At 42.7% G+C, this 13,084-nt stretch overlaps 2 protein-coding genes across 2 annotated transcripts; one reads left to right on the top strand and one right to left on the bottom strand.

Annotated features, from left to right (window-relative positions):
* Window positions 1-289: 289 nt before the first annotated feature.
* Window positions 290-9,562, top strand: LOC128297022 (neuropeptide CCHamide-2 receptor-like). The gene is made up of 5 exons (XM_053032571.1): window positions 290-639; window positions 4,356-4,575; window positions 4,674-4,846; window positions 5,107-5,421; window positions 9,334-9,562. The coding sequence occupies exons 1-5, from the start codon at window positions 290-292 to the stop codon at window positions 9,560-9,562; spliced, it is 1,287 nt and encodes a 428-aa protein (XP_052888531.1).
* Window positions 9,563-12,242: 2,680 nt separating this feature from the next.
* LOC128298691 (uncharacterized) lies at window positions 12,243-12,767 on the bottom strand. The gene has a single exon (XM_053034461.1). It carries the CDS (start codon window positions 12,765-12,767, stop codon window positions 12,243-12,245), a length of 525 nt encoding a protein of 174 aa, XP_052890421.1.
* Between the last annotated feature and the right edge of the window lie 317 nt (window positions 12,768-13,084).

The following is a 13,084-nucleotide window of genomic DNA, read 5'->3' as shown; positions in this document are numbered from 1 at the left end:
ATTTTAGATGAACATTTTACAACTTCTTGCATTGAGCCGCTTTTTTTTACGCTCGTTACAACTTTGTTCGTTACAACGCCAAGTTACACGATACCTATGAGCATGAGGGATGTTTTTATATGCTTTGTTTATGTTGTGCGCTGCACCATTGCATTCAATAAATTCATTCGTTCCAGCGTGACAACTAGCTCGGGTGACGTTTACAGCTTTTCTTCTTTCCTTCTTTACATTACTTTCAGGTGCCGTAACTAAAATCGGAATCTACACACTACAAACGCACCATTTCAAAATGTCCGCCATGCGTTATTATCGACATCTAAACGAAAGTTTTACGATGGAGGAACCGACGCTGCTGGACGGGATGGATGGTGTGAATCGGATACAGAAGTCAATTCGACTGCTTTCGGGTGATGCGATTGTGGATAGCTCTCCATGGACCAGTCCTGCCCCTGCCGATACGCCTCATTTAAAAGAGATAGATCACAACGACGTTGACGATTACGTGCCGTATGAGCAACGGCCGGAAACGTACATTGTGCCCGTAGTGTTTGCGCTCATCTTTATCGTTGGCATCGTGGGTAATGGGACGCTGGTGGTGATATTCTTGCGACACAGGGCGATGCGCAACATTCCCAACACGTAAGTAAACTGTTGTATTGCTGTGTCTATTGCTTCTTTATAAAACTGCTTCTTTAACGTTCAAAATTGATCCTTGTATTTTCTGTATTACACGCCAGATGGCGGTACCGAAGAATGAGTTAATGAGACTACTAAACTACTACTACTAATTTAACCGGGTGTCTTCAAAGAAGATTTGATTTATTAACTGCAAAACCGTTAACGGAAGCTCAAATTCAAAACAGCAGTAGAGTTTTTGGTTTGCAACAATAAACAACAAAATATATTAAAGATAACCACAACATGGAAATTTGTCAATTATCCTTGTAATCCGTTTTTCTAGCAACCATCGAGTGCAGATGAGTTCGGATTATCGGCGTTACGCTGTATAGGCTTTGTAGGTTGATTGGCGTTTAAGCTTTGTATTAAAACAAATTAATGATTTTGTCTATTAAATAATATGGCACTCAAAATGTATTCCAGACAGTCACTAATACATAATATCATTTTTATTAAAGCTTATCAAATCATCTTAAAGAACGGTGGTTTTATCTTATTTTCAGTACGCTACGATTTTTTATGTTGTTGTATCGCAATGGAAGTGAAGAGACCTCTTCTTTTGGATCTTTTTCTCACATTGACACCTAATACAAAGCGAAGAATGTAATTGAATCTGACAGACATTCGTATCGATCAACTTTGCCTTTTGATGTAGTTTGAACTTCAGCGTGCCAGCGGTGCGATGTTGAGTGTGGACACTGTAAATTTGTGTTATATTCCTATCAAACATCTTATACACAATAGTTAGCCAATGTCTGGCTTCGCAAACATTTTCAGCCAACCAAATCGATTCCATTTAGAAGCATAACTCCCTAATGTCAACGACCTTTTACCCTTTTTTCATGATGGATTGGTTGAAAATGGATGTGTACCTACCATTAGCAGATGATAAAAGCGATACGATTGATCATTGATGAAATTTATGACCTTGTTTCCTTTGAAGTTATGATTTGGATGACGAGGTATTAAATATACGTATCGTAATTTGATCTTTCGCAAATAGGAACAATCATTTGCTATAACATCAGAGCTTGGTCCTTTGAACAGTCCACGTAATAGGAACGATAGTAGATATACATTTATACTTCACAATCCAATAATGGTTATGTACTGTAGCTATTACTACAATGACACGAAGCAATGATTGATATTAACATTAAATTTATATTATTTTCAATTTATAAAATCAAAGTTTGTGAACATGTTTGTACAATTGCAACAATTTGTTGGCTTAAAATCAATATAAAAGCGATTTGGTGAGTTTGTTTCGTACGGGATAATGCAAAATTCTTCATGCTTACAACTTCCTAAACCGTTATGCAATGGTTGGAATGTGGGATGGAATTGCTAATATAAACTTAACAGTCTGTTACGCAAAATAATCTGACTTTTACCTATCGCTTCAACCCGTTTGGTTTTTTGTTCCATCCCTATGCGGAATGCTGCCAATTTGTGCAAATGATTTTCACGTTCTTTTATTTCCCAGTTTTACCTCCCAGCTGTGGCGCATGAGACTGTGGTTGTGTGTGTGTGTGCGCTTTTGTGTGCGAATGAACCGACCATATACCAAAAGCATGTACTCGAAATCATTGTGGGTATCATGTTTGCATCATTGCCCTACAAACACCGACACCACGCGTCGGTTACCGCCGGTACCTTCTTCTACCGAGAGCTTTACTATCCGGCTTTTACACCGGCCAATGGAACAAGGCAAAAAGTAAAAATGCGCAAATAGTCCATCATGGCCATTCTGCATTCCGGTTTCCTCGCTTGTTTGCTTGGCTTTGCTTTTCTACCACAGTAGAACTGCAAAAAGCAACTCTGCATGGCATCAGGGGTTGCTCTTGGAGTGTGGTATTGCGGTACACATCCCTACACTTATCCCCCTGGAGCCTGGGCGCCTGTCACGTCCAATAGCATTCGCACATTTGTTTTTTGGGTGCCACTGTTCGAGTCGCCTTAAGCACGTCGATTTGCAACGGGTGAAAAAACGGTTGCTTGGGGAAGTGCGAGTGAGTGATTGATTGCTGAGATGAGAATGCGTTCGCCGGAGGTTAAAGCATGCGAGACACATTCCACGAACCACCTTGCGCTCATTATCATCAACATTTCCAGTGGAATGCCATGCCGGTCCTATTCTATTTGCTGCGTGGGTTTAGTTCTCTGAGGCTGAAGCAAATACTTCCAACTTAACCCCAATATTTGCACGACATTGAAGAAGCTCACTTGAAGGCGCTTGGGTGAAAGAATCGCCCACGGTGATCAGGAAGACGTAACGAGGGGGAAGTTTTCGTACACCACGGACGTGGGATTCATCGTCTTACAGGATGTTGTTACAGCGTCAGCAATTGATCGCGGAACGTGACGAAAGCACGCACGAGGACTCCATGCGCGTCTGAATGTATGCAGGATTTTTGTTTTGTTTTGGAACCTACTCATTCTCAATATGAGCTCGTTGTGTGCAGATACGAAACTTAATCTTTCTCACCGTGTAAAGATCAACTGCTTGACTTACGCTTTCACTCACATTCGCTCCCAGAACCGCTCGAAGGTAAGAACAAAACCTGCACAGTGCGAAACCATCCGCAGAATGCTCGTGTACACCGCACCGTGTAAACAAAATAAAGTGCCCTTAAGCACTCGTCGTACGATTCGCAACACCGTGTGCTTTACGCAATCGAGCGTATAATTTTGCTGCGGGTACTGACAGCCGTGCGCACATGAAAATGGAAAACACTAATAGAGAGTAAACTTAATCGTGGAAATTCAGTTCCGAACCGTACGTGCGCTTTGTGTGAGCGAGCGCATGCACATGAATGTTTTCGGGAAAATTAATTATCGCGATGAGCTATACGTTTCCCAAGTAAGTATAGTAATTACAGATGGTAAATAGAATGTCACATCGAATGAGAAGCTTTTTAATTTTGAAGTGAATTGATAATAAAGCATGTGTACTGTAGGAAATTTGAATTTTTAAACAGTTCATTTCAATTAATCCATATTGCAATTGGAATCTCTTTACGCAAACTATTCAGCTTTGGAACAAGTCATTTTAAAAATGACAAGCAAAAGCATCAAAGGATGAAGTTTCAATTAAAAGAAGATCCCAATCCCGATCTGTCCACAAAATAATGTCGTATCTATTTGGTATAATAACCAACAGGAATTATGTGCAAAGCAAATTATTGCATACTTTTAGGCTTTTGTAACCTACGGCACGATGAAAAGTGTTAAAGATAAATGGGGGTTTGTCCGTTATATTTTTATATCCGCAAAGCATGAATTCTAATTGAATAGAATAGTTACTAAATAAATCGCGCCTCTAACACACGAAAACGACATTTAAAATCGACTCACGGGTTTACATGGCAGTACTGACCCCATAGAGTATAAACAAATAATTGATTTGCACTTTGACTGTTCACATTTAGCTGTAACACCCGTTTAGATGCTTTAGTATATTATTCTCAATATGGTTTAGGAATTGTTTAACGAAGTTATGTAGTATAATGTTTTCGAAATCCTTTGAATACATCTACTATAACGTATATCAGCCAAAGTCAACAAACATCAGCAATTAAAAACTAATTCAAGAACAACCAATTCCAATCCTTTTTTGGTGATAGTAATTGAAATGATTAATATGTCTATGTTTCTTTTTGTGTTCCACTTTTCAGCTACATATTCTCTTTGGCTTTAGCCGATCTGTTGGTGATACTGATCTGCGTCCCGCTCGCTTCCATGATCTACACGCTGGAGTCTTGGCCGTGGGGCAGCGCCCTATGCCGGGTGTCCGAGTTTGCGGAGGAAATCTCCATCGGTGTGTCCGTGTTCACGCTGACCGCACTGTCCGCCGATCGGTACTGTGCCATCGTGAATCCACTTCGAAAGTTACAGGTAACGCTTTCCTTGCATCGTTGCTACTGTCTCGCTTCGTCTCCCATCAAAGAGAGGACTTAATCTTGCTAAAAGTTTACTTACCCTGTTGCTCACAGACGCGTCCATTGACGGTGATTGTTGCATTTCTCATCTGGGTGCTGGCCATCATCTGTGCGATACCGTCTGTGGTGATGTCGGACGTGGTGGTCGTCCACCTGGACCAGTCGAACAAAACAATCGAATACTGCTCACCATTCGGCCCCAGATTGAAGGAGTTCAACTATTCCAAGTAAGTTTGTTAGCCATTGTTTTGGATATTATGCCATCCCTTATCGGTGTTGACTAATGATATCATTTGGAACTGTCATGTTCGAGTGACACCGTCTGTGTCTGGGCAGAGAACTGACAAATTGGTAATCATAAAATCCTTTAGCTTTTGCCTTCCATGCTTCTAATAGTTCAAGACGCAACAAAATAATAATTCTCATCCTTTTTTTTGTGTTGCTTCACCGACAATGCTAATGCGATGCCCAACTTATCCTAAACTAGGTACAAAACGGTGCTCAACTCAATCGTTTACTACTTCCTGCCGCTGTCCATCATCGGGATCCTTTACGTACTGATGGCACACCGGCTGCACACGAGCGCGCGGGAAATGCCGGGCGAGAATGCGGGACCCCAGAGCCGTTCGCAGGCCCGTGCCCGCCGCCACGTCGCCCGCATGGTCATTACCTTCGTGATTGTCTTCATCGTGTGCTTTCTGCCGCATCACGTGGTCGAGCTGTGGTTCCATCTGAATCCGCACGCCGAAGATGATTACGATGACTTCTGGCACATTTTCCGCATCACCGGCTTCTGTCTCAGGTAAGACGTGTCGAACAAAGGCTTGGGCATGCGGTGGGAAGGGGTCGCCTAGGTTGGTGAAGGATTTTTCGGTTGAAGCGTAACCATTGGGGATTTTATCGCTCGAGTTAGTGCTCCGTTGCGGCTCAGTAATCGGTGGACGGTAGCAGTTCTGCTTGGTGTGGGCTGGAAGTGTGACATGCCAGTCATTCATTTTCCGATGACACTGTGAACGACCCGTTCCTTTATTTGATGCTGATGATCAATTAATCTGTGACCGCACCGTGGCTCCTGACATGCCGTCGCTACTTTGCCCATCGTGCAGCGTCATGCTACACTGACACCGCCCGAATGTCGCTCAATAGCATTGGGTTATATTTGTAAATACCAGAATCGTTAGTGATGTAAGAGAGTTTGTAATTGAATTATGGTTGTTCAGAAGACAGGAGCTTAGAAGTGATTTTGTTTTCCTTTTTATTAATTTTGCATGGTATTTCACCACTATTTTAGCACATTTTAGTTGCCAAATCGATTGCCTCGTTCGCCGGGTTAGCGTTTTACAGTGCCATTTCTCCTGATCGTTGATCCACTTAGTTCGGGCGTGCTCGACTCGATCGATGCGGCGCCCTCTACAGTCACACGGTCGCATCCAACTATCGCATTCGAATCGACCGTTAAATAATAGCCAACAAGTTGTTAGATTACTGTTGTCGTATTGCAATTTTTGCTTTATTTGATCGTGACATGTAATCGATTACTTTGTGGCCCTGCCTCTGTACCCGACACGAAAATGTAGTGGAGATTCTTGCTGCTGTTGAGATCAATAAAACACGAGCACACAAAATTAGACCGTTTGTACTGCTGCGATTAATTAACTTGCCATGTCTCCACCGGCAAATTGCAACGATTGTCGTTTATGTTGGTTCACGAATGAGGATTTTGATTGAAGTTTCCATTCTGCCAAAGCCCTATCGCTGCTGCACACTATCAAACAAATATTGCCATGAATCAAGCAGTTCTGGGCATTAATGATGAAAATCAAACATGCATCAGTTGTTGACTTTTATGCACGACGTTCGGAATGATGCAATATGTTGCTGGTACGATGCAACACACGCACAGGGTGCAAACAAATATTGGCACCAATCGGTATTCATCATTTTCCGGTCATTAACATCTTATTTATGAAATTGACAAATTAAGCAGATGGATCGTGGCGACGAATTTCATAAAAGGGCATTATGAGCTCAAACCGTGTTAAAACTTTAATATTCTTCTGTTTTGTCGTGCTCGCTAGATACTGCAATCCAGAAAATTAAGAGAAAATTGCAATACAATCAGCATACAATTTCACAAGATCATTACAGTAACTGTCACACATTTCGTTCAAAATTAGTGCAAAATGCAAAAAAGGTGCACAAATTAGTGCAAAATATCTCTCTGTAAGCACCATCAAACGGTCCTGAAACTGTCTCCGTACAAGTAATTTAGCGATGTGCTCTTCGCATCACTGTTGGTTCGGCGCAAATATTGAAATCCTAGGTCAGTCGATCGCTTGATGGAGGTGAGATTATTCATGCACAAATCGTCATTCTCGTTGCGAAAAATAAAGACGGGTGTGATCCATCCACACTTCCACAGTCCCCGGCATTCAGCCAGACCGACTGTCTCGCAATAACATTCAGAGACCTTCGTGCTGGTTGGCACGGACGATTGAGATCACGCCGCAAGCTCACAATTCTTTATTTCGACTGTCGTAAAAACCAGCCTTTATGATTCATGGTCGAACCATTGAAGGACAACATCACATCATCAGTCAGCCGTGTTTGTAGCAGATTTTGTTCTTCTATTTGTAAGGAATGGCACAATCTTATTGGGCACTTTGTCGCATTTTGTGGCTATTATGTGTGGTATAAATCATCCACCCAACGATACTCATTAATTTTAACACTTGAATGTTATGGCGCTGTGCTAAAGTGCTAATAAATGGCGAAATTTATTTACTAATAAATATGAGATGCTCTTACATAAATAGAAAAAGAAATGAAAACATATCGAAACACGTAATAAAACAGATTTTTGAATTATCCCTTCAAGCTCAACTTGTCCCAAAAAGGTATTTGTTCACAATAATTGACTCTGGGGCCGTGGTCCATCCTGTTCCGACGTTAATACCGGCTGTAAGGGGCTTATTGATTTTCCTGTCTTTCGAACTCCGACAGGTATGTGCAGAACATTACATTTCCGTTCGGTGTTTGTACTTCGTTGGTTTTCTTTGTTTGTATCGCAAAAGCAACGATTCATTCACCTTCCTACTCACTTCAACACAATGGAGGATCAATCCTCTTCAACATTCGATAGAAAATGTGCCGTGCTTGGTGTTTCACTGGTTTTTGGTTGAATTTTCACAACCCTCCAAAGGTTTTAAAACTGTTTTGCACTTGACGTTGATGGAGACCGATATGTACGCTTCTGGCGGAAGCTAAGGCAACTCATAAATCCCTCCGATCCGATAGCGTCATTTCGCTATGACATGTAAACGATAGCCTGAAGAGGAAGATCCATCATGAAAGTTTCCTCCCGAAAACTATGACCATGGATGGATGGAGGTTGTGCACCGTTTGCGATTGTTCATCAATGCTCGATAGCTCTACAGCAAGCCAGTGCATGTTGTGGTGATGGGTGAAACTTTTCACTGCATGTCGGATAACTTACGCCCGCACTAGTGACGCTAGTGAATGGAACAAAGGTGCTGAAAGTATGCCTTAGTTTCAGAATCTCTGCTAGCGGCTAAAAGCTCTCGGATCTCGTTTACGCAACACCCATTTGTTGGAACCATCTCTTGGTATCCTGTTGCTCCATTTTACTTTATAAGCTTTATAACGTTCCCTCGGGTGAACGGCTGATTCTGATCCGGAATCGCAAAAGCTACTTTAATTCCGCGAATCACTCAGAATAAAGTTTTCCCACTAGATATATTCCGTTCGTGCTATGCGAACGATAGATCACAGTAAAATGTGCTGATACCGACTGATACCGAAGGAAAAGCTCATCCCCATGGTGAGAAGGTTTGTTTTAAAACATTCGCAATTGGCCCTAGAACGGTGATAGGCAAGCGCCCAAGAATTTCATTAACGTTCCAAGCAAGACTGGAACTATTTCGGTGCGTCTAAATTTTCCCCCCAACGTTTTTCCTATTTGCCACATAGTTTCCAGCATCGGTACAATACGGGGTTCTGACATCAACTCCAGTGGACGGAAGGTGTAATTTACTTTGCCACTTCACAGTTGGTAGCAACGATCGAGGTGTGCATCGTTTCAACTGCTTCTCGTCGTGGATGTACGATATTTAATCTTTTTTTTATGGAGGATTGTTATAGATTTTTAGTACTGCAATGTGGGATATTTTTCGACATTTTCAATTGTTTCCACACGCCAGGGTTTGTAGCGATAAAACACACCTAAAATGTTACCGAACAGAATTTTCCGATAATGGGAGTGAATGCTACATTCCAAAAGCATTTTGTTTCGTTTGCTAAATTAAGAGGGGTTTCTTGACGTAAATTTGTAGACTGACGTCTTAGTTTCTAGTAACAAGGTATGTTATTGTTTTTGCACTGCCTTTTTCCAATCCTTCAATTTTAAATAACGACGCGTGTGATAAGGATAGAGTGGAGTCTTTCGGGAGAGAATTTTACTGATGCATTACTACTCTCTCCTCTCCCCAGGATTTGAATTAATCATGAGCCAATTTTCGTAGCTTAGTGTAATTAAAGTTTTCAAAGTTTCGTGCGCTCCAGCTCCTAAGCCCAGAGAGATTGTGTTTTTTGTGAGCTTAAGGCTTAAATTTATGGTGTTCCTGGATGATTTAACTTTTATTAAATGCGAAGCGTACTACATCCGTTCACTCCAGCTTTTTCTCTTCCCATACAGTTTCCTCAACTCCTGCATCAATCCGGTCGCCCTGTACTGCGTGTCGGGCGTCTTCCGGCAACACTTCCACCGGTATCTGTGCTGCCGTCCGATGACGGTACAGCGCCGTATCGGTCTCTCGTCGGCCGGGAATGCCTGTGAGACGAGTTTCGTGTCAACGATCCGGCGTTCGCAACATCACAGCATCCGGAAGTCACTGTCGGTGCAGAGCGTCCACGGGAAGAGGTGAAAGTTTGTGCGTCTGGTCGTGACTGGACGCGATCGTACGGATATAAAGAAACAACAGTTTGATCAACTGCCCGAGGAACCCCAGCAGCGAAATGGCCAGAAGCAACCGGAAGGTTTGGCTATGTAAAGGATGCACCCGAACACAAACCAACGCTGATTGTCGCGGACAACGATGAAAAAGGGTGCGATGCGATATTAGCCAAAAACATATGAGTTTTGTGCATTTCAGTTCCAGACACTCGATTTTATGGTGCAGCTTCGATGTTGCTGCTTTACAATGATCACTTTCTGACGAATTACTGGATGGATGTTAATATAAAGTTGGTGACAACAAGTTGTTATACATCGCAAAACTTTCCACCAGGTTTCCTTAGAAACCAGCACAAAGTAACCAAAGCCTTTCCTTCAACTTTAGATTCGTATGCTCGAGCAAAGGTTGTAAAAAAACGAAATGATTCTTCATGGAACTTGTTTTTGGATAAATAATCAACAAAAAAACCTGTGTAAGGTAAGAACCAGTTTAAAAATTCATCCAAAAAAATATGTTTACTACTAACGCATCACAAAACTTGATGGAGTAACAGAGGCACACCAGCAAACTTTACCAATCTTGTTTCGCAAGAAGGTGTGATCATCGCTTCTCCACCGAACCGCTTTTCTGCACCGTCTCCTCTTTGTGCCGACGACGAAAGGAGGATGAACTTTTTCCCACTACCAACGTTTACCAGCAAGAAAATACTCTTGCCAGGCCGTTGTTTCAAGCCGTTGCACGTGCGTTACTGACAAACCGGGCAGCGGAGCAAATCCATGAGCGTGTGTATTTATCGGAAAACTTGAATCGTGATCAGCAAGGTGATAATGAGAAAAGACACGTCAAATACAGGGGTACAGGGGTTGAGAGGAAAAAAACATAGACGGCCATCAGCAACGCAGTGGTTGTACAGGGGAGGGCACTGAGAGAAATAAGAATAATGTAACATGCTATTTGAGGCAATGTTTCTGGAATTTATATTTCAATTTCCTCTGTGAGACAAAGACCAACCAAAAATAAGCACAACATGAAAGACCATATGCTGCAAATGCATAGGCACAATTTCCTAGTACATTCCACTACTTGACAGACAAAGATTTAAAGAACGAAATGAAGCTGAACCTTGAGGTTTACGGATACTTGCGACTTACAAAGATTCTGTAAGTTACCCACAGGCATGGGTAAGCGAGAAAAAATGGAGATAAGTTTCCAATGTGAGTAACCCTGTAACTGACGCTTAAAGGAAGTAGCGGACTAGGTCAAGCAAGATATTCTCCTATGCTAGTTTAAAGTCAAAAATCAATTTTGATATCATTTCAGAATGACTGGGGAATACGTTTACATCAGCAAATATTATCGGTTTCATGGGTCGTGTAGCATCTTTTGAATTAAGTTTATGAAGAGAAGTTGGGTTTCGTATTGAGGCTGTGAACGTGCTTTAAAAGTTCTCCATAGTTGTTGCTCCTTATATCACACGTTCGCTCCTGAAGAGTGAAAAAATTCTAACCATTTGTTTGTGCCAACCTTTTCTGGCAAAAGCTCAGGGTTCTTACCGTTCATACCATCCGCCTGATCTCTCCGGATCGTGTTATAAACATTGTCGGACGTCTAAAAGAGCTCATAGTGCAGTAGAATGTCACACCTGTCAGGTAGATCGGAAGCGGCACCAGTCTTCACAGGGCAGGACCGGGCCAGAATCCCATCCGGACTAATTCCCCGAACGCGAGACTTCCCACAATGGGACAAAAATAAAAGCAAAGCATGGCAGACATGGAGACAGGCCCTGATCTATTGAGGGTTGATTGTTTGCAGTCACTCGTCTAAGGTTTCGTTACAATTCTGTTCATTAGATCTTTGTTCTCAACATCAAGATTCAACACTCCCAGTTAATACGAGACAAAACCATTTAAGTCTAATGATTGAAATGTAAATTCGAATGTTGCTTAAAAATTGCTGTAATGTTATTCTTGTTTCATCCAATATATGGAAAGAGCAAAAGTACAAGAACGAACAAATGAGAATCAAATTGGATTGAACCGAAAGTAGTTGTATGTATTACGAAGAGAAATAAAAAGAAAGCCCAGGCCAGAAAGATGAATTTATTATATTGCAGGGGTAAAAGAGGCATGCACAATTCATTGCGCAAAAAAAACCAAAGGTCCTACTAATTATTCTTAGGTCGTGAAACGAATTAGCATGTTTTCTAGTTGTACAATAACGATTTATATACGTCTTCAAATAAATAAATCAAATGTGAAACAAAACGGACAAAATGCAATCCTATCAATGTACTACATTTTTATTATTGAACTTCTTGCTGCGTTATGAAACATGACAAGTTGCCATTTTTGGTAAAAGCTTTATTGATGTATTCCAGGTAATGAATGACAGAAAGAAAACTACATCTAAACATGCAACACTCTTGCACCGGTGACTAGAATTTCCTCTTTGAAGAATTGATCCATTTGAAGGTTGATGCACGTGCTTAAGTTCGCTCGAGCAGCTGCTATCCGTACCGTGTAGCTGGAATCTCGCCAGATGGTGCCGATTATTTCGCCATTGCCAACTGAGTCAAGAAGCATGTGGGAACGAGGATATCTGACCCCCCCTGACTAGAAATGCTTGGAACGTGCGTCGAACGAAGTGCGTCCTAACAGGAGAGTCCTTCGTCCGGTTCGTCCACTCGTCCGATGAGCCGTCGGCGGAGATTCACCATCAAAGGGCTGTCCGGGGGGATACCTTCACGTTGCAGGAAATGCATCGTTTCCCGAGCACAGACAGCCCACCCGATCGCTTCCGCCTGTCGTCCACCAATCACCTGTAGCGGCGGCTGTCTCGCGTTCTCATGCTGATCTTCATCGTCCGTATCCTCGGCGTACGGGTCGTTCTGCAGAAAATCAAGCTCATCCTGTAGCTCACGGATGCGCCCGAGAGCTTGCAGCATGAAGTCGCTAACGGCACCGCGCTCGGTCGGTGGTGTATCGGGAGTTGTGGAGCTGACGCTGCCGGAAGTCGGAGATTGCACCGCCGCTGGAATGCATATCCTTTTCCCCGTCGCGGAACGATCCTGCTGGTACGGGACCGTTGAAACTGGTTCCTGCTTTCGCTTTCTTCCTCCACCGGATGGCTGACAGCTGCGAGCTCTGTCACCACTCTTTGGAACGCTTTTTGGCATGGTGATGTACCCTGTATTAGCGCTCAATGTGTGTGCACTGAAGGACGTTCTTGCTCCAGCTTCTCTGCTCAATCAGCCGACCATTCTGTCACACGCACTACACTGACACACGTGATAGAACACTTTATCAATCTATCACGGATAGAGTGCGTTCGATTCAGCACTTCAGCGGGATGTGTCACGCACAGCTACAATGCAACGAATCACTCCGATCACCTGCGCTGCCGGTGCAAAACAGGGCGCTGAGATGCACTTCGCTCGACGTCACTTCCCAAAATGAGATCGCGCTGCGTGCGTCGGGTGTTGGGCACTTCCGA

This window comes from Anopheles moucheti, chromosome 2 (assembly GCF_943734755.1).
Source record: "Anopheles moucheti chromosome 2, idAnoMoucSN_F20_07, whole genome shotgun sequence".
Lineage (NCBI taxonomy): Eukaryota > Metazoa > Arthropoda > Insecta > Diptera > Culicidae > Anopheles > Anopheles moucheti.
The sequence above is the reverse complement of the archived record's forward strand: the minus strand, read 5'-3'. Positions and strand labels throughout refer to the sequence as shown.